This window comes from Malaclemys terrapin, chromosome 6 (genome assembly GCF_027887155.1).
Source record: "Malaclemys terrapin pileata isolate rMalTer1 chromosome 6, rMalTer1.hap1, whole genome shotgun sequence".
NCBI lineage: Eukaryota > Metazoa > Chordata > Testudines > Emydidae > Malaclemys > Malaclemys terrapin.
Window position 1 is genome coordinate 114,169,864 of NC_071510.1, and position 26,666 is coordinate 114,196,529.

The 26,666-nt window shown below is 36.8% G+C and overlaps 1 protein-coding gene and 1 pseudogene across 5 annotated transcripts in view; one reads left to right on the forward strand and one right to left on the reverse strand.

The window, feature by feature from the left end:
- Nucleotides 1–26,666, reverse strand: part of WDR7 (WD repeat domain 7) — a 344,118-nt gene that overhangs the window by 123,056 nt on the left and 194,396 nt on the right. For all 5 annotated transcript variants that reach the window (XM_054032283.1, XM_054032282.1, XM_054032281.1 and 2 more), the window contains one exon: nucleotides 12,365–12,586. In XM_054032283.1, coding sequence (XP_053888258.1) covers nucleotides 12,365–12,586 — 222 coding nt within the window. The remainder of the gene's footprint in view (nucleotides 1–12,364; nucleotides 12,587–26,666) is intronic.
- LOC128839896 (U6 spliceosomal RNA) lies at nucleotides 16,783–16,880 on the forward strand (annotated as a pseudogene).

Below are 26,666 nucleotides of genomic sequence, written 5' to 3' on the forward strand. Positions count from 1 at the left end.
CCAGTCTTGATATAAAAATTGTCAGTGATGGAGAATCCACCACGACCCTTGGTAAATTGTTCCAGTGGTTAATTACTCTCACCATTAAAAATTTATGCCTTATTTACTATCTGAATTTCTCTAGTTTCAACTTCCAACCATTGAATCGTGCTACAACTTTCTCTGTTAGACTGAAGAGCCCATTATTAAATATTTGTTCCCCATGTAGGTACCTATAGATTGTAATTAAGTCACTCCTTAAAACTTCCCTTTGTTAAGCTAAACAGATTGAGCTCCTTGAGTCCATCACTAGAAGGCAGGTTTTCTAATCCTTTAATCATTCTCATTGCTCTTCTCTGAACCCTCTCCAATTTATCACCATTGTCCATGAATTGTGGGCTCCAGAATGAGACACAGTATTCTTGCAGCAGTTGCACCAGTTCCAAATACAGAAGTAAAATAACATTTCTACTCCTACTCGAAATTCCCCTGTTTATGCATCCCACGATCGCATTAGCTCTTTTGGACACAGAATCACAGAGCAAGCTCATTTTCAGCTGATTATCCACTATGATCTCCACATCTTTTTCGGAATCACTGCTTCCCAAGATAAAAGTTCTCCATCCTGTAAGTATGGCCTACATTATTTGTTTACAGATGTACACTCTGACATTTAACTGTACTAAAACACATTGTTTCCTTGTTCCCAATTTACCAAACAATCTAGAGTGCTCTGAATCCGTGACCTGTCCTCTTCCTTATTTACCACTCCCCCAATCTTTCTGCCATCTGCAAATTTTAATTCTCTATCAATTGAATCCCGTATCAGCGACTCCATTGTCTTCCCTGGGCTCGATGTCAGGCTCACAGGCCTATATTACCCAGGTCATCCTGTTTACCCTTTCAAAAAGTTGACAGACTAGCTTTCTTCCAGTGTTCTCGAATGTCCCCAGTGCTCCAAGACTTATTGACCAGCAAGTTCCTTAGCCAGCTCTTTTAAAACTCTTGGATGCTAGTTATATGAACCTGCTGATTTAAAAATGTCTAACCTTAGTAGCTTCTGTTTAACATTCTGCAGTGATACTAGTACAATGGAAAGTGTATTGCCATATGATGAGACTGCATCATCTGTTTTTCCCAAAATACAGAATAGAAATATTTATTGAACACTTCTGCCTTTTCTTCATTATTATTGATAATTCTACCATTTGGATCTTGTAATGGACAAATACTATTAGGATTTTTTTTGTTCCTAATACATTAAAATAATCTCCTCCTTATATTCCTTAACTCTGCTGGCTATGGATTTCTCCTTGTGCCCTCGCCTTCCCTTATAAATGTTCTACTATTTCTAATTTCTGATTTATATTAATTACTATCAGCTTCTCCTTTCTTCCATTTGTTATAATTTTTTTTATTATTATTAACAACCTGCACAAGGGGGCCAAATTAAGGTTGTAGAGGCAACTTTAATTCTGCCACTTTGAGTGCTTGACTTTGCAACCTTAAAGTTCTTTTAATGTAGAGTGTGTGTATGTAATTTCCTAGGGTTTTAATAAAGTAAACTGAAAACAAAAAACAAACAAACAAAAAAACCCAACCAAATTCCATCATGTAGAATCGTACTGATGTCCATGTGGATCACCAGCAGTTGGACCCTTTAAATTCACAGGATAGACCTCTGCCATCTGAGTTAACACAGTAACTGACAGCAGTAGTAGGTTGCCATCCTTCACGTGCACAAGCCATTATGTTGGCATTAGTCCTTCATGTTGCCAGTGGATTTCAGAGATATTTTCAGACAGCAGAAAAATGACACTCAGGAATCTTGTGTTCCATTCCACCATCTGGAGAGGAGTGTGCGCTAGTGGCCACAGACTTTTCTGTCCCTGTTCCCCAAAAGCCCTATCCCTTCTGCCCACCTTGTACCTTCCAGTTTGTCCCTATGCCAGCACTCTCTCTTCCCCCACCCAAAGCTCCTCATCTAAGCTTCCGCCATACTACCCCTAGCTCCTCATCCCAGTCTCTTCACTAAACTAGAACCAGTTTCTCTCATGAGACTCAGTCCCAATCTCTTCCCTCCAAATTCCCCACATTGACTCTCAATTCACCCTGCTGTCCCACTCTCCCTTCCACCTCTTTTCCCCACCACTGAGTACCAGTCTTCCCTCCCAAGTCTTGTCCGTCAGGTGCCTTCTTCTTCCTCCTCCTCCACGTTGTCTGGGGTGCCAGCAGAGGGAGCACTGGCAGCACAGGAGAGAATCTTCCTTCTCTCAGTTCCTTTATCTGGTGCCACAGTGTCCTCCAGAAGTCAGGAAGAGCAACTGAAGGTACAGTCCTGTTTAGCCCCTGGAGCCTTGGACTGGAGCAAGTCCAGTGCAGATGGAATTTCTGGAGAATTTAGCTACCAAACTCTAACAAGTCTCTACTGAGCATGAGCAAACTATGATTATTTCAAAGGGACAGCAAAAGGTTCATCTCAGATATCCCTGTGAATATCAATTCCCTGCTCCAAAGCACGAGTGCTACAACTCTCAAGAAAACTATTGTAAGATTTTGGGTTTTGTTTTTTTAAACATGGACAAAACATGAGGGTCTTATAATGGAAAATGTTAGGTAATCTTAAGTACAGTTATCACTGCACTGAGCAGACTCCATCCAGACAACATTCCTATTCTCCAGTCAGACCATGCATGTGCCTGTCCCACAGATAGGCTGAGCATGTTCCCTCACACAGCTTCAGGTTTGAAAAGTTTCCCAGAAATCTGTCCTCCTAGCTGCTGTAGCACCAGGCACTGGGACTCAGAGCAGGGAGACCCTCTCTCCTGTGCTCTCAATGTCCCTACTGCTGGTGCCCAGGCAACTTGGAGGAGAAGCAAGTGGCCTTACTGGAATGCAGAGAGATGAGGTGAAGGTGTGGGAGGCAGAAGACAGGGACAGGATGGAGGGGACACATATAGAAGGGGTCAGGCTCAGAGAGGTGGGGTAAGGGTAGAAGTGTCTGTAATGACTAGAGCACACTTCTCTCCAAAACCTGGAATGCTGGATTCCCAGTCTTAATATTTTTTATTGTTAGCAAGTATCTGTGAAACCCACAACTAGCAAATGTGAAACTGGCAAAATGTGTGTCTTTGCAATCTTAATTTGGGCTCTGTGAAGATTTATATTATGACATAGTCTAATTATAAGGTCACATACTATCTTTTCCACAGGACGGGCAGCACATAGGAAAACAATTAGGGTTGTATAGTGTATGACGCTGTTGTCCGTAGGATCCTCCCACCTCATTTGTTGCAGTAGTTGAAGTGTGTGTTGTGAATGAGACAGGGGACTTTGGAAGAGGAAGAATGGCTTTATGGTTAAAGCTGTTGAATGCCATCCTGGAGAACTGGATTCTGTTCTTGCCTCTACCATAGAGTTTCCATGTGATGCTGGGCAAGTCACTTAAACCAAACTTTTCTCATGTCGCCACTTACCTCATAGCCCCAGCTGGACAGGTAAGTTCAGGTTCAAATTACATATACATTTAATGGTTTTGTGCATTGATGGGAGGGGGGAGATTTGGCAACAGCACGCATACCAACACACAGCAAGCCTTCAGTGTAGACATACCTTAAGTGGGTAATCCTCATTTTCAGTCCTACTTAACAGTTGGGGTCTGATTTGCAGAAGTGCTGCAAGTGAACTGTGCTTTGAAAGTATGAGGTGCTATATAATGCTAAATACTATTAAACATCAGGCCCTAAGTATCTCACACTGGGCACCCAAAAATTAGTGGATACTTTGTATCTTAATATCTCTGTGCCTCCCTTCCTCATCTGTAAAATGAGGATAATACCACCTGACCTGAGAGGATGTTATAAAGATCAATTCATTAATGTTGTGAAGCACTCAGATACTGTACTACTGTGGTATGCATCCAGGAGAAGATTCCTAGCAGGGTCAGAAGGGTGTGCAGTACATAAGATAAGGGGCCACATGCTGAATGATGAAAATAAAACAAAATATTACCTAACTACTCAGTTGCTGAGCACAATCTATACTGTGCATTGAATGAGGAAACAGTCCTGTGGAAACAATAGTACAGTATATACTCATTCATTAGCCCATTTGTTTATAAGCCGACCCCCCAAAATGGATAGGTAAAAATAGCAAAAACTGTATGACCCTTTCATAAGCCGACCCTATATTTCAGGGGTTGGAAAATGTTGGCTCCCGGCCCGCCAGGGTAAGCCGCTGGCAGGTCGGGACGTTTTGTTTACTTGGAGCGTCTGCAGGCATGGAGCCCCTCAGCTCCCTGTGGCCATGGTTTGCTGTTCCCAGCCAATGGGAACTGCGGGAAGTGGTGCCACTTCCCGCAGTTCCCATTGGCTGGGAATGGTGAACCGTGGCCACAAGGAGCTGAGGGGCTCCAGGCCTGCAGATGCTCCAGATAAACAAAATGACAATGTATTAGATCAGGGATCGGCAACCTTTGGCTTGCGGCCCACCAGGGTAAGCACCCTGGCAGGCCGGGCCAGTTTGTTTACCTGCCGCGTCCGGGCCAAGGGATGTGCTGGCTGCCGCTTCCCGCCACCCCCATTGGCCTGGAACAGCGAACCGCGGCCAGTGGGAGCTGTGATCGGCCGAACCTGCAGACGCGGCAGGTAAATAAACTGGCCCGGCCCGCTAGGGTGCTTACCCTCGTGGGCCGCGGGCCAAAGGTTGCCTATCCCTGTATTAGATATTCAATTCAATGATTCCATAGAGTTTAAAATCATCAAATTTTGATGTAGACCCGTTTATAAGCCGACTCCCGCTCTTTGATGAATCACTTTTTTACCAAAAATATTTGGCTTATGAACGAGTATATACGGTATATGATTTTGTAATTAAAGACTTTACCATTATGTAAATGCAGAAGGAAACCAAATTAAAGTTTCAGGGGTAACCTAATACTGGCCTTTCCTAAGGTTTGGAGTGTTTGACTTTGTATGCTTAACATTCTTTTAATGTGTTTTGTTTTTCTATTGCACACATACATCCTTCCGAAATTTTCACTTGCTTAGTTTCCTGGCCAGAAAACAGTCAGAGAGTCAGCTGCTGTTAGACTTTGAGAAGTGTAAAAAGGAAAATGGTAGCCCCAAGATGTTTATAGACTAGGACCCCCACTCAGGAGTACCTTAGAAGTGTTGGGGGCCAGCATAGAACAATAGTTGGAATGACTGTCAGGTTGTATAGTATAGCAAGGGAAACCCAAAGTTATCCTTTGAAAGATAGTAGGTAATCTGCAAAAACGAAACAAAAAAATCTCAAAAACTTCAAATATGTTGTCATTCATGACACTGACTGAGTTAAAGTGCAAAACACTTATCATTAATAACTATATTGCTAGCAGTGCTTTGAAAAATATACTACATTAACAATGGAGCAGAGTATTTTCATATTCAGGACAGAACAGTCATCCAGATTTATCAGCCCATTAACTTTATAAACATAGCATTAGCTGCAGTTTAGGTGTGATGTGGTGAATCTGTAATGAGAAATTCTTTGGGTGGCATTTTATAATTAAATATCTCATGAACCATTTGTAAGGTCAACACAGATTAATGTGAGATGTCAGGCAAGGTCACTGTGTGAATTTCTAAAGAATTCCATTCTCACAGACTGGAAATATCACAATTAATGGATATTTTCTAAAATACAGTATAGCATGATACATGCATTTTATATAAATTTAAAAGAACCTACAGTATTAAGTTAACAGGTTGCCAAAATAAATTAATTACTTTTAATGTGCTATTCTCAATTTAAGGGTGTGTGTGAGTGTGTGTGTGTGTGTGTGTGTGTGTGTGTGTGTGTGAAATATTGTATATTTTGGCTACATATTGTTTTTCTCATTCCTTTACCTTTGAAAAATTCACAATATATAACTTCTCTAGAAACACACCATGATATACAAAATATATAGATTAGCCAAGCTGTGATAGGGATGGCCTCTGCAGCCCCCCTTCTGGCCCTCTTTGGCACTATTCACCTGCCTCAGTTCCTGCTTCCCTCCCCCACTCATGGGGAAAATCTCCTAGGTAGTAATCTCTAGAGAGGGAGCACCTGCTTAGCGCTGGGAACAAACTTAGAAAACAGTCCCAAGTGCAATCCAAACAAAAGGGTCTTCCACCCCTCCTGGGCTCAGTTCTTTCCCGCTCTCCTACAGAGAGACAGCTTTTCCTCTCTGGGAGTCTTCATTCTTCCAGGACTAGTCACAGGAGCCAGCCTTGCTCCTGCGACCCTCCTCAATTATCTCCAGGTTATCTGTTTGGAAGTTACGCTTCTCCTGGGCCTGCCAAAGGAGCCAACTACCTTCTTGCAACACCCCCTCTACCAGTTAAGCTCTCACAGCCCTTTGTAGGCATCCCAGGACCGCTTCCAAGCGGAGTCTAATAATTAAACAGGGCCAACTTATCTCTCCAAACTGAGGTCCTGTGCAAAATCCAGCTCAACCAAACCCTAGGATCAAGGACCTACCATTTCATCTTCTCCTAAGCTTCCATTTTGCTGCTAATAAACCCTTGATATCAAAAGGATCAGAAGAGGTTGTGAACATAAACCAATACCAGCTGCCTAGAATGATGCCAAATACTACAACTCTTGCCAACTTCTGTGATGAATCATGTGGAGCACAGAGGACATGCCTAGAGAAACCTCAACGGCAATATTTTTGGCATCTTCTTCTGCTTCTCAAGGAAATGATCAAGAAAAGGAAGTCACAGGTCCTGAAATTGGAATTGATATTAAGCTATGATGGCATGAATTGTTTACACAGATTCCCAATGTACCCAAGATCACCTTTCTGACCTAGAACAAAGTCAGTCTTTCTAGCTTCTTTGTTGCACAGAGCAGAGAAACCAACCCTGGAGCCCTTAGATGTGTCACTGGCCATAAATACAACCACCAAAATTGGAGTTAAGTGTGAAGATATATTGAAAACTGTGTCAGAACAGGTACTAACAATCTGCCCTTTTAAAGGCAGCAAGAATAGCGGATGGCATCAGCCAAATACTTCATTGGTAAGTCATCTTCCCCTTCTCCTTTGTCTCCAATGTATCATTTAGATTATGAATCTTTTCTTATTGATAGTCTCCAAGAACTCTGTCATCCCAATTCCTGAAACTGCCTAAGTTCACCACAAGGGGAGATGTAGACATGATGTATCATCAGGAAAAGCAGTAGACTCTGTAGCTTAGAAAATCACCTGATGTCCTCTACCACTAGTGCCTTGGCCACAATCTGCCCACTCACACCAACCAAGAAGATCACCATGATTCACAGATGAAGCTTACAGGCAGAAAGGTAGAATCCCAAAGGAGCAAAACACATTTCAAATCCATTCACCAACATCAAACAATTCTTATAAGACCACACCAGTGCAGTAAATGAAGTAAAAGGAAATTTCTGCTCTTTTGCACTTAGGGCAGAAGAATCACATTTTGCATAGTGAACAGGTTAACGAACCCTGACTGAATAGTCCAACCACTGATTACTATGAAGAGTGCTCAGAGTACTTTGCTGATAGTTTTAAGGAGAGAAAATTCCATTTCTGACCAGGCCATCTTGTCAAACCTAACATCCCTGCCAGGGTTTGACTCTATCAAACAGGATGATGGTAAAGCAGCCCTGGAAAATATTAGAGCCATAACCTGTGAAATGGAGCCATGGTGCTCCTGGCTTGTGAAACCCAGCAAAGAACAATTATGCCTCCTGCTAATACTTAATGCCTTCTTCAGGAAAACTAGTATTACCAAATTGCTTGAAAAATAAAGTAGCACACACCCAGACCTCAAGAAGCCCTTTTCTGAATCTTTTCTAATTCCAATATATCTTTTTTGAGATGGACGACCACATCTGCACACAGTATTCAGGATGTGCGCATACCAGGGATGTATATAGATTTTTGACTGCTGCTGCACATTGAATGGATGTTTTCAGAGAACTATCCACAATGACTCCAAGATCTCTTTCTTGAGTGGTAACAGCTAATTTAGACCCTATCATTTTATATGTATAGTTAGGATTATGTTTTCCAATGTGCATTACTTTGCATTTATCAACATTGAATTTCATCTGCCATTTTGTTGCCCAGTTACCCAGTTTTGTGAGATCCTTTTGTAGCTCTTCACAGTCTGCTTGGGACTTAGCTGTCTTGAGTGGTTTTGTGTCATGTGCAAATTTTGCCACCTCACTGTTTACTCCTTTTTCTAGATCATTTGTGAATATGTTGAATTGAACGGGTCCCAGTACAGTGGGACACCGCTATTTACCTCTCTCCATTCTGAAAACTGACCATTTATTCCTACCCTTTGTTTCCTGTCTTTTAACCAGTTACTAATCCATGAAAGGACCTTCCCTCTTATCCCATGACAGCTTACTTTGCTTAAGAGCCTTTGGTGAGGGACCTTGTCAAAGGCTTTCTGAAAACTTAAGTACACTATATGCACTGGATCACCCTTGTCCACATGCTTGTTGACCTCCTCAAAGAATTCTAGTAAATTGTAAAGGGAAATCATGCCTCACCAAAAACCATGTTGACTCTTCCCCAGTAAATTACGTTCATCTATGTGTCTGACAATTTTGTTCTTTAATATACTTTCAACCACTTTGCCTGGTACTGAAGTTAGGTTTACTGGCCTGAAACTGCCAGGATCACCTCTGGAGCCCTTTTTAAAAATTGGCATCACATTAGCTATCCTCCAGTTATTTGGTACAGAAGCTGATTTAAATGATAGGTTAGAAACTACAGTCAGTAGTTCTGCAATTTCACATTTGAGTTCCTTCAGAACTCTTGGGTGAATACCATCTGGTCCTGGTGAATTATTACTGTTTATCAATTTGTTCCAAAACCTCCTCTAATGACAGCTCAAAATGGGACAGTTCCTCAGATTTGTCACTTAAAAAGAATGGCTCAGGTTTGGGATTCTCCCTCACATCCTCAGCTGTGAAGACTGATGCAAAAAATTCATTTAGTTTCTCCGCAATGGCCTTATCGTCTTTTAGTGTTCCTTTAGCATCTCGATCATCCAGTAGCACCACTGGTTGTTTAGCAGGCTTTCTGCTTCTGATGTACTTAAAAAAATTGCTATTACTTTTTCAGTCTTTGGCTAGCTCTTCTTCAAATTCTTTTTTGGTCTTCCTAATTATATTTTTACATTTCATTTGCCAGAGTTTATGCCCCTTTCTATTTTCCTCACTAATTTCCCCTTTTTAAAGAATGCCTTTTTGTCTCTCACTGCTTCTTTTACTTTGTTGTTTAGTCACAGTGGCACTTTTTTGGTTCTCTATGTTTTTTAATTTGGGGTATACATTTAATTTGAACCTCTATTATGGTGTCTTTAAAAAGTTTCCATGCCTCTTGCAAGGATTTCACTTTTGGCACTGTCCTTTTTAATTTCTGTTTAACTACTTTCCTCATTTTTTCACTTTCTGAAATTAAATGCTACAATGTTGGGTTGCTATGGTGTTTTCCCCACCACAGAGATGTTAAATTTAATTATATTATGGTCACTATTACCAAACAGTCCAACTATATTCACCACTTAGTACTACATCAAGAATTGCGTCCTCTTGTGGGTTCCATTTAGTGCGTCAAGAACTTTATTTCTGCAACCCAACACCACATACAAGAAAAAACAACCCAACTCAACGCACACAGCCAGCAAATCAGACTGAAAAATCAGCTGCAATAAGACAGATATCATGACCCTTAATATTGCCTGACCATCACCAATACGTTTATCACGTTCTCACCAATGTAGAAACATTCACATACTTGGGCAGCACCACCAGCCAGGATGGTGGAAGAAACCAGGATATCCAGAACAGAATCAATAAAGCCCAGAACACCTTCAGGAGCTTAAATACAGTCTGGAAATCATCAAAATACAACCCCAAAACCAAACTGAAGATTTAGAGTTGCGTACTTTCAACACTACTTTATAGCACAGAATGCTGGGGAACGAAAAAACATGATATGTCCAAACCGTCTTCATTTCATACAACCTGTCTCAGAAAAATCCTCCGTATCTTTTGGCCCAGAACAATATGAAACCAAGACCTATTCATACAGTGCAGCCAAGAAGATATGAGCCCCATTGTTACCGGGGGCATTGGAGATGGATTGAACATGTGCTTCAGATGGAAACTGATTCCATTACCAGAATAGCACTAAGATGGACACCAGAAGGCAAGTGAAAACGAGGCTGCCCGAAAACAACATGGTGAAAAGCAGTTGAAGCTGAGCTGAAAAACCACAGCTGAGGAACCACTGAAAGACTTGCCAAAAACAGACAGGAGTGAAGGAGCTTCGTTGTTGCCCTAAACACCAGAGATGTAATGGGTACTAACTAACTATACATTGCTGAGTGCATGTGTTCTCTCAACAGGCATTCCCCTTCCTTTTCAGGAGCCAAGTGGCTTTTCCTTGTGTACCTTTAACTTGTAGAGCACTTACAACAACAGGCTTTTGGATACTAAAATAAGATAATAATTTTCCTGGATCTTAGGAGAATTCACAGTACTCAACAAAGTGACTCATTTATACATCATCCTTGAAAACAACCTTGATGCAAAACTACCTACGCAGAAATTAGAAGTAAGTTTTAGAGGAGAAGAAAAAGCATTTTTTTTTTAAACAGAATTTCTCTGTTTAACCTCATGTATGCACCTGATCCTTTACCCTGTAAGGTAGAACAACTAGGAGGGTAAGAAATGAAGAGAAAACAGCATATCTTCAGACATGCTACAGTAGACAAAGCCTTGGTGACCTCTGCTCTTAAGTAGGCAGGACACTGCATTATGAACTGACTGGAGCTTGTCCAGGGTCAGCATTTTCATTTTTAGGTGCAAAGCATTGCAGAAGCACAGCCTGAAGGTCACAAATGCATGGATCATTGCAACGTGAATCCCACTGTGAGGACAATTTCCTAGATCGCTAAACACCAAAAAAAGCATTACTCACCACTGTAATTGTACCATACATCCAGAAGCAATGAAGAATCTAGCACGAGTTTGAGGCTGTGTGCCACTTTGATTGACTGTACTTTGACATCCTGAACCAATGGTAGGTTAGAGCACTGGCAAGCTCGGTATAATGTTTTCACCTTTCCCTACCATCACCACTTATCTCTCTCTTGGACTGCGTTTGAGTCAAAGCACTAGAATGCTTTTAATTCATTTGCTTATTTTTTCCAGGTATTGGGTCATCATCGTGTAGATGTTGCACTTGTGCAGTGAAGAGATATATTTTCATGCTCTATTAATTATAATTACTATAAATTATTCTTATTATCCACATGCTGGTGGTACCATGGTGCCTCATGATCTATATGAGTAGTCCAATGAAGATGTTGAAGAGGAGTGAGAATATTAAGCTGTTCTGGACTTCACATGATAAGGTTTCTGTCAGAGGTACCACAGCCCTCAAAACCTGTCCAAGATAAGTGAATGCACCCAATGTACATTTGCTCCTATTAGGCTCTCATGAGTGTTAGCATCAAATGATCATTCACTGGCACTGACTGCTGAAGACAGCAATATAAACATGGAAGCTTTCCTGTCCACAGTCAGGATAGGTCCATCAGCACCAGCAGGGCCATGTCCTGTTCTGAACCCAACTATGAAGGTTCAATATGCTGTAACAGCACAGATCTTATTGGACCTTAGAAGCCATCACATTTTCAGTAACCTTGTCAAACTCTTTGTTCTATCATATCAGAGACTTAAATTCTATTTCAGCTCTTCCAGATAGGATCCTGGGTGACTTAACTGATCCTCCTTCATAAAGTATCAGGGAAGGAAGTAAATTATACTTGCCAGCCCTTACTCAGAAAGAGTTGTGAAGTACTGAGAATTAAGGCCATTCAGTGGAAGCAATGGGACCAGAACTCATGGTCTCCTGGTTCCTAATCTAGTACTTTTCCCATTAGGCCACATAGGTATTTTTGAGAGGAAAGCAGAAGCAGAGGTATGCACACATGCACTCTTGGGTGCTTCTAAATCTACACTATCTAGATCGGTGGAATTTTCAAAAGCACGTTAGGCAACCAATTCCCATTACAAGTCCAACCTTGAAAGAATTCAATTGACTTTAATGGGAGAGGAACTTAACTCCCTCAGGTGCTTTTGAAAATCCCACCATCTATTCATAAACTTCATATATTGCTCAGCTACATATTTCAGAAACAATTTCCTGATAGTCAACATACTAATATGAAGCTAAGTGCTCAAAATTGGTTCCTTTTCCTTACACTATGAAAATGAGATTATTAGTGAACAAGGAGTATTGAAATAAAACCCACTGAATAGTTATGAGATGGTTAAAAGAGCAATGGAGGACACAACATAGAATACTTACAAGTATGTCTTGCCAAGGAATAGTTTGATCCACCACTAGTTAAACCAAATCCCTCAGGAATTTGACTGGAACTGCGTGGCCTCGTCAACAGTTTTGGAGGTTCAATTTCAGCTCCAAATTCTGCTCCAATCACTCCTAGCAAGACAATAGCAGTGGCTTGCTTCCGTCTCTCTTCATAAGATGTAGATATTTTTTTCATTTGTGGGAGACCAGACAGACAACCTGCAATGTAAAATAAAGGGCATTAGGATGACTGGTCAGCAATATTAGAAGTGGAAGGCCATCCCAATCAAATTTTACACATTTATGAGAATTTTTCATATTTATAACAAAACTACTTTTCAGCTACTTGAACATATACCACTGGGAAAATGTTATTGAGAGTTGTCAGAAAACATCAAATACATATCAAAGGTCAAATGGGAGGACAAAACTGGTCTCTTTTCAATCTCAAGGCACTTGTTTGCTATGCTTACTTCCCCCTACAGGAAAATGTGGAGCCAGACAATTTTTAGATGATTGGTCCTGGTTCCATTTTTTCTCTCAGAGTCCCCAGTCCAGGCTAAAAATTTAAGTACGACTTTCCCCTTCCTCAGTCTTCAGTACCACCTACAGAAAAAAGTAGCATGTTCTTATAGGAAAAGCTGTTTTAGTTTCATAGTTCCTCCAAATTTGTTAATTGAAAAAGAGTGAAAGACTTCTAGGATTCTGCAGTTATTAAATCAGTATTTTCTGGAAGGTGAATTGTGATCTTGATTCTTATTTACATCAGTATTAATCCTGATTTAAGACAAACAGGTTATCTTCACAGAAATAGTCTAGGAAATAGACTTTTTAAAATGCATATATTTTTCATATTATAAAAAGCTGCCTGTTATTTAAGTGACCATCCTTTTCTTTTTTGATGATTACTTTTAACCCACCGCACATGGCACTGTGCAAATAATTTTCGATCTCATGATGCTAATTACAGTATACTAACTAACGTGCTTGCTAAAACGAGGGGAAAAGTCTCATTGCAAAATTTCAAATATAGTTATTAATAATCCAATATATCACACACAACCTTTTTATTTCCCTCAAGTACTGCAGATTACCAAATTTGGTGATTTAGTGAGTACCCGCACAACCACAATTAACATCCTCCCAAAGATACTTCATCATAAAATGTACCTTCTTCAGATATTTTGACAACTATAGTTCAGATACACTTATAATAATAACTCATACTACACCACCAATTTCACTGGCATATATCTTGCAAAAGTAATGAAGTCTTAGCTCCCACAGCACTCTGCAATTAAATCTTTGTTGAGAAGTTGGAAGAGACCACCTGGTATACTGTGAGAAAATACTGGGTTTGAATAATGAAGTGTGAATTAGTGAGGGTCTACTATATGTCTAGCTTTTCTAGTGAATTTCATACTACTGTACTGATAGAAAAGTAAACATTACTTAAAAAATAAAACAAGTATAAGCATCCCTATTAGAATATAGTCCCAATTCAGGTGATGTTGTGGCCATGATGGTGATATGCCAACCAAAGGGGTGGGGTGGGGTGGGGTGGGTAAGAATCTAAAACCTTAACAATGCCATGGGGGAAAAAAAATCAATAGTCACTGCCTTCCCAGAAAGAAGGATGAAAATAGACTATAAACAAAGTGATACTTAAACATTTTAATTTTTTATAACTTATTTCACATACACATAATTAAGATATACAGCACACAAATGGTACCTGAGATTTCGATACATAAATATAGTATCCTTTTATGTGTTTTATATAGCATACTTGGAACATGAAGCAAACCATGCTCCCCTCCCCCAGCCCCAGCAAGAAGCATGCTCCATAACAATAGTTCAAAGGAAAGCTCTATTCTGCAGTTGCACTGATTGTTCTGTCAGCTGACCTCTGCAGAAGGGAATTGCTAACCGCTGCCGAGCTCCTTAGCTGACAAATGAATGATCGCAGCTCCATCTATTTTCACTATGGCCGCCTCTAGCCCAGGTGCTCAGACAGAGAGCCCGGTGTGACATCTTAGATCAAGATGAATTGGCACAAACTCCTGATCCAAGATTGTTTTATACCATTTAATTTAGTTTCTTCCCCTGCTTGGATGAGCACAGCTCTGGTTATGGATTTCTATTCTAATGTACTGAAGCAGGCACTGAAAGAAGCCAATGAAGCAGATGCTGGAGCAGGGGACTGCAGGGATACTGATCAATAGGCAAGGCATTGACCCCAGCCGCTCAGCCTCTGCAATGGCCACTGCTTAAAGAAAAGAAAAGAAAGAAAGAAAAAACACATGTGCTGCTTCCAGTAGGAAATTAAACAACAGAGGCACTTGGTGAATTCCTGCCCCCACCTTGTTGTTCTTCCTTCTGTTTGATTACAATAATATTGAATTAACCCTTTATTGTACCGTAAAGGGTGTATTTTAAAACAAGATCCTTAAAATCATAAGCCACGTCCAATAAATCTGTCAAATTTCACCCCTAAACTAACAAGTAACCCATTAACAGGTGCGTGTCCCATAATGCCAGAATTCTGAAGTTAAAGTTAAACTATCAATCGCCCTATTGCCAGATATTTTAATTATATTCTAAAAAGTAGGCTATTATGCATTTATCTCACAATTTACAGATGAAAATTCACTGTCTGACACTGCCACTCATGGTCTGTATATTAAGCATATAGGAGTTTAAATCTCAGCAATTCTTACAACTGTACTTCTCAAGAGTCTCTAGATTGTAAGAATCTGACTCTTTGTTAACAAAGCAGTAAATGCTGTGACCAAAACAGGGTGAAGGTAATGTAGTTCTGACAGTCTCATTAGCAACTCATTGTACCAACATAAATTGCTCCTTCTCTCTCATCATTGTATTTTTTTTCCCTCCTTCAAAGGGAAAAAAAAATCTGAGCGAGCACTTGTTTTTGCCCTTACTTTCTTTGAATTATTAGTAGGAACACACAATTAATTGTAATGATTGCCTACAAATAAACTGACAGCCAAATGGGAGATTTTAAAATGAAATGTCTATAAAAATAGTCCTTTCTACAGTTGCATTTGTCTCATGAAAATTTGGTATTTTCTCACAGCGACGTGCCTCCATTTAATCATGCTAAAGGGTGACACAGAGATCCATTTTCTTGACAGGACGGTTGATCACCCTATCACAGTAAGAAAATTAATAACCTCAAATAGCTCTACATGGAAAAAAGAAGCTACACCGGTGAAAGGAGAAAATGTTCTACATTTTAAACCATATAGATAACACACTTTCTGTATTACACACAAATAGAAGTGACAGATTTCTTCATTTGCTCAGATTTAGCAAAATGAACACATATATTAAAATATATTTCAAAGCATAAAATCTCTTTAATACTAAAACAAAGCCAGTAGTTAACCATTGTCTCTACAGATACCTTAATGAGTAAATATTTTTCTAAACTGTTTAAATAAAAATATGAGTAAAATATTTTAGAAGTTTAAACTGTTTAAAGGGCTGTGAGATATTGATTACTTCATTTAAAAAGCAGTCAGAGTGCAACCACGAGGTCAGGATAAATTTAACAGTTTGAAGCACTTTACTAAATAACTCTAAAGATCATGTTAATTGGCTTTGCAGAGTTCTAGGGTAAAATTAATTTTATCTTAGCTTACAATAAAAGGATTAAAAGACATATTAAGTTCTTCAGGTTTAACTGGAATAGGAATCAATTAATTTGAATTAAGGGTAAAGGCAGTTTTATGAGAGATGGACTACTACCAGATACTTTATATCTGCTATTAGGAACATATTGATGGTACTCTGTTATTGTATTAGGTATTAAAATCTCAGAGAAGTAGATGCTAGGACAATGTAAGGATAAACCATAAGAACATATGTTGCTAATGTAGTGGATTCTGATCACAGAGTGGATGCCTCTTTTGGTTTGAGTCCACCCAGGATGTTTTCCAGCTGTGCCCCCATCAAGTGCTACAAGTCTATACAAAGCTGTTATATAAAGTTACGGTGGACTATAAACTTGCATATTTTAGCCATTTATGTAGAATGCTACACATGTGAATGTAATCAATAAGATTTAATCATTATCCATAAACATCTATATCATAATATTCCTCAATGGAGAAAACTAACAAACATCAAGCTTTCAGCCTCTGCTTTCCGTGGCATACCTTGTCATTTTTGAGAGACATTTCAAGCGTGATTATGTATAATGCACATATACAATACTTTCTATCAAACAAAACAAGAAATAAACAGTTTTAACGAGTTTGGTCAACACAGCAAATTAATTAAACAAATGGGGCACTGTGTGGGTGCAGGGGGCCTGCCAGTGGAGAACCCATGATCAACGTTTAAATAGACAGGAAAGACAAAGGGTGGGAGAAAAGAACTATATTACTCATGCTTTGGCAGCACATACTAGAATTGGAATGATACAGAGAAGATTATAATGGTCCCTGCGCAACGATGACACGCAAATTCATTGCAGATGGAGATTTGAGGCACAGCATGATTAAGTGACTTGCCCAAGATCATAGTAGTAAGGGGAGAACCATGCCTAGAACCCAAATCTCAATCCAGCACCTTACCCAAAAAACAAACGCTACTTTCAATTCTTGTATCTATCTCAGCAACTTCTATAGCACCTACCATTAAACACTGAATGCGGTAATTTAGATTTGGAAAGCACTGCCCATAGAGAATGACTTTCAGTGAGAATATTCTCAGGGCACGTATGTTTCATTCAAGAGTATTTCACTCAAAACAAATAAAAATATCCTCCTTGTTTGCCATTATCATGTTCTCCCCATCTTTTACCCTCTTTTCTGTTAAGAAAAGCATATACAGCACAATGTGGCAAAAGCAGAGATTAATAGCAACAACCAATGACACATTTTGTGGATTTGAAATTTTGGAGACAGTTTTCAAAAGATAGGAAGTTTTATAAACCGAATATCTAATAACTACAATGAAGATATGGGATTTTTTACATTAATGTGAGATGAAAATAAATTCTATAATTGCAGTTTAACGTTCACAACAACTGGAAAATCTGAACATACAAAAAGGTTATTTTCAAGCCCCTACACAAAACATTTACACAAAAATTAAAGCTGGGTAATTTAAATAATTCTTCCTCAGACAAAGCAAAACAATTTTCTCACAACATATACATTAACCCAATACATTCGTAACAAGCTCTTAAAAGTGTAACTCACTGCAGATAACCTTTATTGTCCTATTTATATTGCAAATAAATTAAAGTTAACTGCATTTAAAAATTTAGCAAATCATATGCACACAACAAGCACTTTAAATTGATCAGAACATTTAACAGAAAGCCAAATGCCAACTTACAACTTTTCCCAGGTAGTTAGCTCCTAAGATAATACACAATCGAAGAAAATAATAATGTCTACAATATTTCAATGCTTCTCAAACCTTATGAAGAGTTGTTAATGTCTCAAATAAACCAGAACTGAAAAATAATAGTATAAAACAATACTCAGAATGGGAGGTAGCAGAATATTTGCCACAAGTGGGAAAAGAGACAATATAATTAATTTGATTTAGCCTCCAGAGAGTTATGGTTCCTTCTTTCATTGATGAAATGAATAAAGTAGCCCTTGCTACTATGTACAAATATTCGGAGGGCCTGAAAATTTAGCTATTCATTATGTTGGCAGTTTTCTTCCACTGACGTAACAGACAAAATTCCTCCACAAACCCACCCTGTGATATTTTGGAGTGTTGTTTATTTTTGAACTGGAGAATATTATAGATGTGTATCATGACCCCTGCTGGACTATAAATGTCCTGCCCACGTTTAGTAATTTTATATAATAAAGGTGAGCTGCCTTATTAAACAGATCAAGTTTTCTAATGCTGGGCCTGAATATCCTGTGCATTTCTTTTCTAAACGAATCATGTCCAGATTGCCTAAGTAGAAATCCAAACTAGCTCAAACTTTAAAAGAATCAATACCATCGTTGTCACAAGATTTTACATCATTCTCTCAATACTTACATAAGTCCTAAGTAATATGGGTCACTTACATATGGATGTCAGAATAAACACGTTGTCACATTTTCTTAGGTGTCACTTTCTCCTAAGAGTTGTTATAGATTCTACACCACCACTATCCTAATTATGGAGATAAACTTCTACTTTTTAAAGTCCTTTACATTTATATTACAATTGTCTATTGATCTTAGTTGTAGAACCTCAACCTACAACTATTTTACCTTGGGGTAATTATGTGGACTTCCATGGAGTTACTGATATTTACATCAGTGCAAGTGAGAGAAGAATGAGACCATTAGTGTATCCACAGAGATGTCCCCAGAACTGGTTTTCTATACAACTTATTATGATGATTACTTTTTTGATTTCTAATTTTGTTTTAAATTAGTTTGTAGCTTGATTGTCACCATAACCTTTAGAATGCAAACCAATACAGTGCTATCTTGAATCTAGAAGCCTGACAACAAACAACAAAAGAGGGAGGAACTTCTCAGTGACTGTTAACTCTGAAGCCCAACAATGTTAATATATACTAGCACTGTTAAACATTTAATGCCTACCTGTAGTAAACATACGTCTTATGTGGGTGCACCTATCTGTCATGTCCTGACAGCACATTCAAAAGCTTATGCTGCATGATAAAAGGTTAAAGGTTTAAATGGGTAAACTACTATTTTTTTCCTTGATCCTCAATGGAGAACTCTCCTCCTCTACTGCCAATCAATGGACTTCTTTATTCTTTCTTTCCCCAACATTAAGAGACTGGATTGGATTCTCACTAGAGAAAAATCAATGCCAGTCCTTGTAAAACTGGGGTAAATATGAGGTGCTCCCTCCTCAGAAACACCTTAATCTGATACTTTCATAGCCCCCCCCCCATTAGGCTGGCTTGGGGATCAAGCCTGTGAATTAAACATGGGTCTCATGCAGTAGTTTAATGCACTAACTACAAGGCTACCAGTCTGGCTATTAAACAGTCTTTTAATTATTCATATAATTGAGATAATAATTAAGGTCAGTAGGTAGTAAGAGAGAAAGAGTAGTTTACCATATAGTCATTTATAATGTGCTAGACTCCTGTGGCACACCTTCTAGAATTTTGTGCGTTTCATATAAAACTTGCCCAGCAGAAGTACAAGCACTTCAATTTAAAAATCTAATTAGTGTTTTTAATGATTCTCTTTGTTTTATATATAGATAGGGGCTACTAAAATATCACACACTGGGCCACGTGGAAATAAGAAAAAAAGCAAAATTTCAGGTTTTTAAAGAAAAATATCTTACTGCAGATTTTACCAAACTTTTCTGAAGTTGGTAAAGTGTACAATTTCTAGAAAGGAGATTTGCATATTTAGATAGCTTGAGAGCACTCAAAACACCATTTAAAAATTCAGTTTATGAAACATTAGTTATGAGATCAGGGCAGTGGCATATTTTTCCCCAAAAGGAAGAGTAATGGAGTGGCAATATTATAATATATTACAAATATACTATAATATTTTAAAAGTCAAGATTTTTTCTATTTAATTTTCATTTCAAATCATGTACAGTTATTTTATATTTAAACATTTAAAACGTACAGAAAATTGCAATATCTTTCTTTTGCAGGAAACATTCTATGGGTTAACAAGAATAACCATTTATATTAATAATACACAGAATATTTTTGTAACATTTACAACAGAATTTTTTTAAACAGCATGACTTGCCTTTTTGAGGTGCCCATGATTTGGACACCAGTTATATACTAACCACATAATGAAGCACCTCAAACATAGCACAGAATGTTAAAACCTCTTATGGTAAAACGAAATACTGACCAGAATACTAGAGTGTATTCTTTCTAAAAACAATCATGCAATCATTTACATCCACCAAGAAAGCCCCAGAAATGAGCTTAGTTTAAAGTTCTAATTTAAAGGGCTTTGTCTCTAACAGCACAGACATCCACGAATACAAAGTATGATCGGAAATCTTAGTATGGGATTAGAACCCATCTGTAAATCCTTATGATTCTAGTGAGTTCATTTCATCTTATTCATTACAGACTCCTTGACATAGGTGATTGCAAAATTCAATGTCTTTATTCATGAGTTAATATTGAAATATTCATGTTTACACCTGTTAGCAATTTCATAAGTCTGTAACCAAAACATTTAAGGGTAGCTAACAGCAACCATAAGGGTTAAGACACTGATTTTCTACAGCATAGCTGCTGCTATTCTAAGATGATAATGTGTTTAAATCCACACCAATGAAACCAATACAACAGTGTTTTATTCAAGGTGAGACCAAATAAACCTGTCTGAAGCTTTGAGAAATAGGCTTTGCAGTACACTTTGAGTCCTAAGTGCCTTTCAGTCCAGGGATCTGTCATTAAATAATCATTAGCCATCATTCATTCTTCCTAAAAAGCTTAACATCTAAACTTGTTCAGCATTCACTAAAGTGTTACTATAGACTACCAAGTACTCATTAGCACTTAGTGATGTTTATACCATTCTCTTTAACAACTTATGGCCTTGTTACAACATACCTTGGAATATCATGGTTTCACTGAATGCACAATATATTCATAGCTTCCAGGTATCCATGAAGATTAAATGATTTGTATATGGTCTTGTCAAAATAGAATACTATTTGTAATCTTATATTTACTCATATATTTACGGTTTACTGAAACTGTTTCATATCTTATTGCATATTGTCAGTGATTCTTAACATTTCCTAACCTCAGTTTGCCTCAATCTTCAGATTTAGACCAGTGACAGATGAGATTTTAATAACTGTACTAATCTATCCATGGATTTCTATTGAGATTCACTCTGTTGCCTGTTTTGTTACAGGTAACACGGACTTGGACTTTAATTGTTGAATTATAATGAGGATGCACTATACTAATCACAACAAACTAATTTCACCTTTAACTGCAAAATACTGAGGTTGTTACTGTCGGGCACTGGCTATCCCTAACAAGATACAGCAAACAAGGATCAAAAATTAAATATTTATTTAATTCAGAATAGCATGTTAAGTAGTAATGTTTCCTTTTTGGTATGTACAAATATACAGTTGATTGTTTTCTTTCCAGTTAAATTAACCCTTTCTTTGCTCACCAACAATTTATTTGGAAAGTATGTGTGTTGGAAATTCCCTATTCATTTTTAAAATCCAAGACCACAAATTAATTATTATGCCTTGCAATGTTTGTGTCTCTCTCATTGGTAAGTTTGACTAAGTGATCATTACATTAGTTTAATATAATTCTGTTAAAAGCCGTATAATGTCAGATTTATTTAATGAGTTGAGAATTAATTTTAAGTATGCCTGTGCATTGTATTTATTATGCTACCATTTGTTTATTTTACCAAACATTTATAAATTATAAAGATTCATAAATTATACAAATATTTACTGTGTGATGATCTTGTAATTTCAGTTACTAGATAAAATTGTGCATCTGTATGCAGCATTTAAAATTCCATAGATTTCTCAGTTTTGTGCTGTAATATATTAGAAATCTATAGCTTATTTCATCAATATCATCTGCATAAATGTACAAATAACATACATAAAATCTTAACCCTCATATAATTGCATAACCGTAAAAATAATATTAGAAATAGAATAATATACATAAAATATATGCCTCACAGAACTGGGATATTCTGAGTATGCGGTTCTACTGTAAATAAAAGGAAATTCTATTTTGTTTCTATTAAAGTGAAAAAGAAATCTGGCCTACTTTCCCAATGTAAACTGTAAAGAATCCATTTTGTCTAGGACAATTTTTCACTGGTCTACGCTCTGTGAGAAAAAGAATCATCTTCATCCATTTTATGCTCCTTGAAATTCAATAGAGTGAAATATTCAGTCATAAAAAGAATGCTACAGTACAGAATAACAGTCTAGTGAATAGCAATATACTATAGAAAATAAAAATATCTACCTAGATATATATAAATGAATTTTCTATAAGTTATAAGATTAACAAATAACAATAATTAAACAATATCTTGCGTCTTAGAGTATTAGTATATTTAAACATACATTAAACAACAAATGGCAGAGTTAAATATCTGAGTAACCAAACCTAGAATACCTTCTCTTGCTTTCTTTTTGAATTAGTAGATTAATAAAATTATATTCTTACAATGTGACAGTATTTAAACTGATATGAATATTGAAAAATGAATCATGAGGTATACTACATTGATACTAGAATTTCATAATATTTTTTTCTTGCCAATGCATCAGTTCTGGTTACATTAAAAACACAGCTAGAAATACCAATACCTACAACTTTAACAAGGAAACGAAATATTACAAAATAATAGTTAAAGGTCACTTGTCAGCAAGTTTTGTGTCTGAAAAGAGACTAGTTAGTTTGCATGTAGTTAATAGCTAGACAATAAAAAATAAAAATGTTTTCTCAAATGCTTTTAAAGATATGTTAGATTAATTGTTGTTAAAAATAATTTATAAAAACCAAAACCAAACCAAACCAAAAAAAAAAAAAAACAAACAAACTTCATCACCTGATCAATAAAAGCAATTCATTCTTGAATATCAAATCTCTCTGTACACAGGTAAAACATCCAAATGTAAAATTCAGATTTATAGTGGTTTTACTGAAACATGGATTACTACTTTCTTGAAAAGGAATGTAAGAGTAAAACTATTTTAAATTATAGTCATTTTGAAAATGAGTTGCAACCTATCCTGATTCTTTAAGAATAGATCAGGTTCTTACTAGAAATCAATGAGAAGGCAGGTAAAATTAGATAGCCATGATCTGCCAGGAAATCAATAAGAGATACAACAAAATCAGACTCTAAGTTCTATGTTTTTTAGAAACTAAAATTCATTTTTCCTGTAAGCAAAATTGTTAAAAGTTAACAGCAGAATGAATACTTTCAAATGTCATTATACAATTTTAGAGACAAGGTGGGTGTCTCTCTACTACCCTAGGACCAACACAGCTACAACAACACTGCAAAGATCATATAATTTTGACTCATCCAGCTTCATAAAAATGTTTTTTAAAATATTTTAATTTTTTTTTAAATCCCAGTTTTAATATGATTAAAATACATTTCTCCATGGCTTGTTTGACTATATTTCCATTAAGTAACTTAAAATGCTTAATTAAATCATTTTGACAGTGAAATGATCCAACCATTACTACACACAAATAATAGGATGTATTTATTTTTAGGGGGGGGGGGTGTCTCATCACAGTATCTGTAAATTAATTTTAAGAAAATTTTTACCTCTCCGCAAATGAAAACTTGAAAGGTAAAATTATAAAGTAAAAATTGGGTGCCAAAGTTGTGACATAAAAAGGGAAAGCTGAATACTACCACAGGGAAGCAAGGCAGAAATATATTTAGAATCATTTAACAGTATGGATTAGCAAATTAATAAAAGAAAGGGACATTCAGAGTTGTATATGTAGCTATAGTTCAACCCACCTAGTTTCTCAAAAGTAATAAACAGCAGTTATATTTAGTGATAGATTCTCAGCCTTTTCTTAAAGCTGATTCTATATTCCTTGAACACCAAAATTCCCAGTGATATCAGTGAGAGTAAACTGGGTATGTAACAAATAGAGGGAAGGGCCTGGAATTTATTTTCCGTGTGCAAACATGTAATGTAAATACACAAGCAAATTTTGTGGTCTATTATGCATACATATTTTTATTAATATAAAAATGTGACTATTACATGCGATTATACATTTCTGTATTATTTAACCTGTTATATTAAAGCATGGAATATTTTATGGGGAAATACTGACTGACTCAGAAAAAACAAAGAAGAGCTTTATATGTAAAGTTAAATATTATTGGCTAGTATGTCAGCACAAATATTTTAAGATTCACAAGTAGTAATAGGTACATTTTTAGCAATTTCTTGATTCTTTAACGCAATATTCTTTAGCATGCATGTATATTTTATTATGATTACAAAGCATTGAATCTCCAATTAGGTTTCACTTTCAAACAGTATAATCAATAGGATATGCTTTTCACTTTCTGGTTTACAGCTGTGTATTCGTATTTAATTATGAGAAATGAGTATATACATCCTTACTCAGAAAAATGCAGAAGAACGTATCATTTTAGACGTTACCAATACATTTATTTGTTTAGAAGTAAAAGCAAAAGAAAGCCATCAACAAGGAAAGCACAAATCAGCATCAAAATTATAACAGGCCCTACTGTATCGCAGAAGCTCAATACTAGACTGCAGCTGCTGGAGGAACTCCAGAGAGAGTTAACCTGATGTGATAAAAGGCTTGACAAAGCAATTCTGACTGTGCAGCAATGCTAAGTTGTGGGCTAATACGAGAACAGGGGGCCCAATCGGTGTCTTTCAACATGCGCAATTTACACATGGCTTTATCAATAGCCCTAGTGCTGAATACAGAACACACTCTATTTGGCTTTCAGTCAATTAAGCTTTAAGCTGTCAGCAAACAAGACTTTTAAGTTAATTTTGAATCACCGCGAATCAAGTTGAAGGTTGTGAAAGGGCGCGCTCACATGCCGGCATGAAAAAAGCAATTTAATTGCCTCTGAATAGCTATTATTATGCTGCAATTGACCTACTGAATCTTAGATGATCTATTTATTTATCAAAGTGCAACCAAAGACTAGTAAAAGAATTAAATTTATGAGCTAAGCTTTTAAAATTTTGCATAAGTAGGTAAAATTACACATTTCTGTGTACAATATAACAGATCAAAATATTAGATTATTTTATGTTCAACATGTTTTATTTAACTTACATTAAGTGACATTGCTTATTTAAAGAAAGAAAGTATTGTAAACTTAAACTACAGATATCTGAAATGTAGAAACAAATAATTTTCAATACAATTATTCCAATTACAGTTAATATCTTTTTCTCAACTTGAGTCAAATGGACTGTGTATAAGTAGGCGATTGCTTTAAATGACCATAACTTCAAAAATAGAATGTATTTAACTTTGTAGAATAAGAAAACAGCAAAAAGTACAACTATGAAAAATCTAAGATTAGACTTCTGAAGTTACAGCTATAAAGTTTGTGTCAGAACTTTATTTTTCTTGATGTCAAACAGAGTAAGAAGACTGATTAGTTTAAATGTATGTCATAGGAATCACCATTATGAATTTTTTTTGTAATTTTATAAGTTCTTTTCACTCTGTAATAGTAGCTTCTTGGGAGTTTGCTAGATTATAGACTTCATAAGGAAACAGATTTTTATTTCAAAGCACTTCAGAATGTGCAGAACTTTAAGCACTAAGGTACTCCCATAACTTCACTGGAGTAATCATATGCTTAAAGTTATGTATACAACTAAATGCTTTGCTGGATCAGGGCCTAAATTTTTCCTTTTGCATTATACATACATAATGCTCTATTATTTGACGGTTACATAAGTACTAGGCTATATAAGCAAACTTTTTTTTTTTTAAAAAATAGGAAGAAAAATCATTGAAGTATTTGGACTGGAAAATTCAAGCACAATTAAACTATTTTGCAAAGAGAAAAATGAACATTTTATCTGTAAACATCAGCTGGGTTTTTTAAAAGATGTAATGGGTACAACAGATTCTTCTATTGCAGGATGGTACAAGGAGTTGACTAGATACTATATTATTGGGAAGTTCAGTGTTGCATGAACACCTGCTATATTCTCACAGAGTCAGAATATATATGGGCTTTTGAGGTTGCTCATTTGGAGACTGGGCAGCAGAGAACCCCAAATAATGTCTCAAGACCTAAAACACTAATTTGAAATCTGAATTTAAACAAGCAGAGTTCCACAGCATATATCTTTGGCAAGGATTGAGGACTTAGATTGTAAACTCTGTGGGGCAAGGAATCAAATTCTATCTGTATTACACAGCATCATGCTATCTTTGTTGCTATATAAAATATTATTAATAACTAAAATCTGATTGCAGAATTTTTATAATTGGTGATAGGTGACCTAACAAGAACATGGCTTAACTCATTGTGGAATATGAAATTTACAGCATTGCAACGTGAAGGGAAAAAACCCTTACTTGTAAACTGTGTACCTCTGACCTGACATTCCCTGGAATACAAAATCCCAGAATGCTTTTAAATAAATAAATAAATAAATAAATGGTAGTCATTTTTCAGAGTAGAATCACACTTTAACAAATCGCATATTTCACTCAACAAAATGGTGTATCATATAACACGTTGGGCATCAGGTCCATGTAAATGATTTAATATGTGATAAA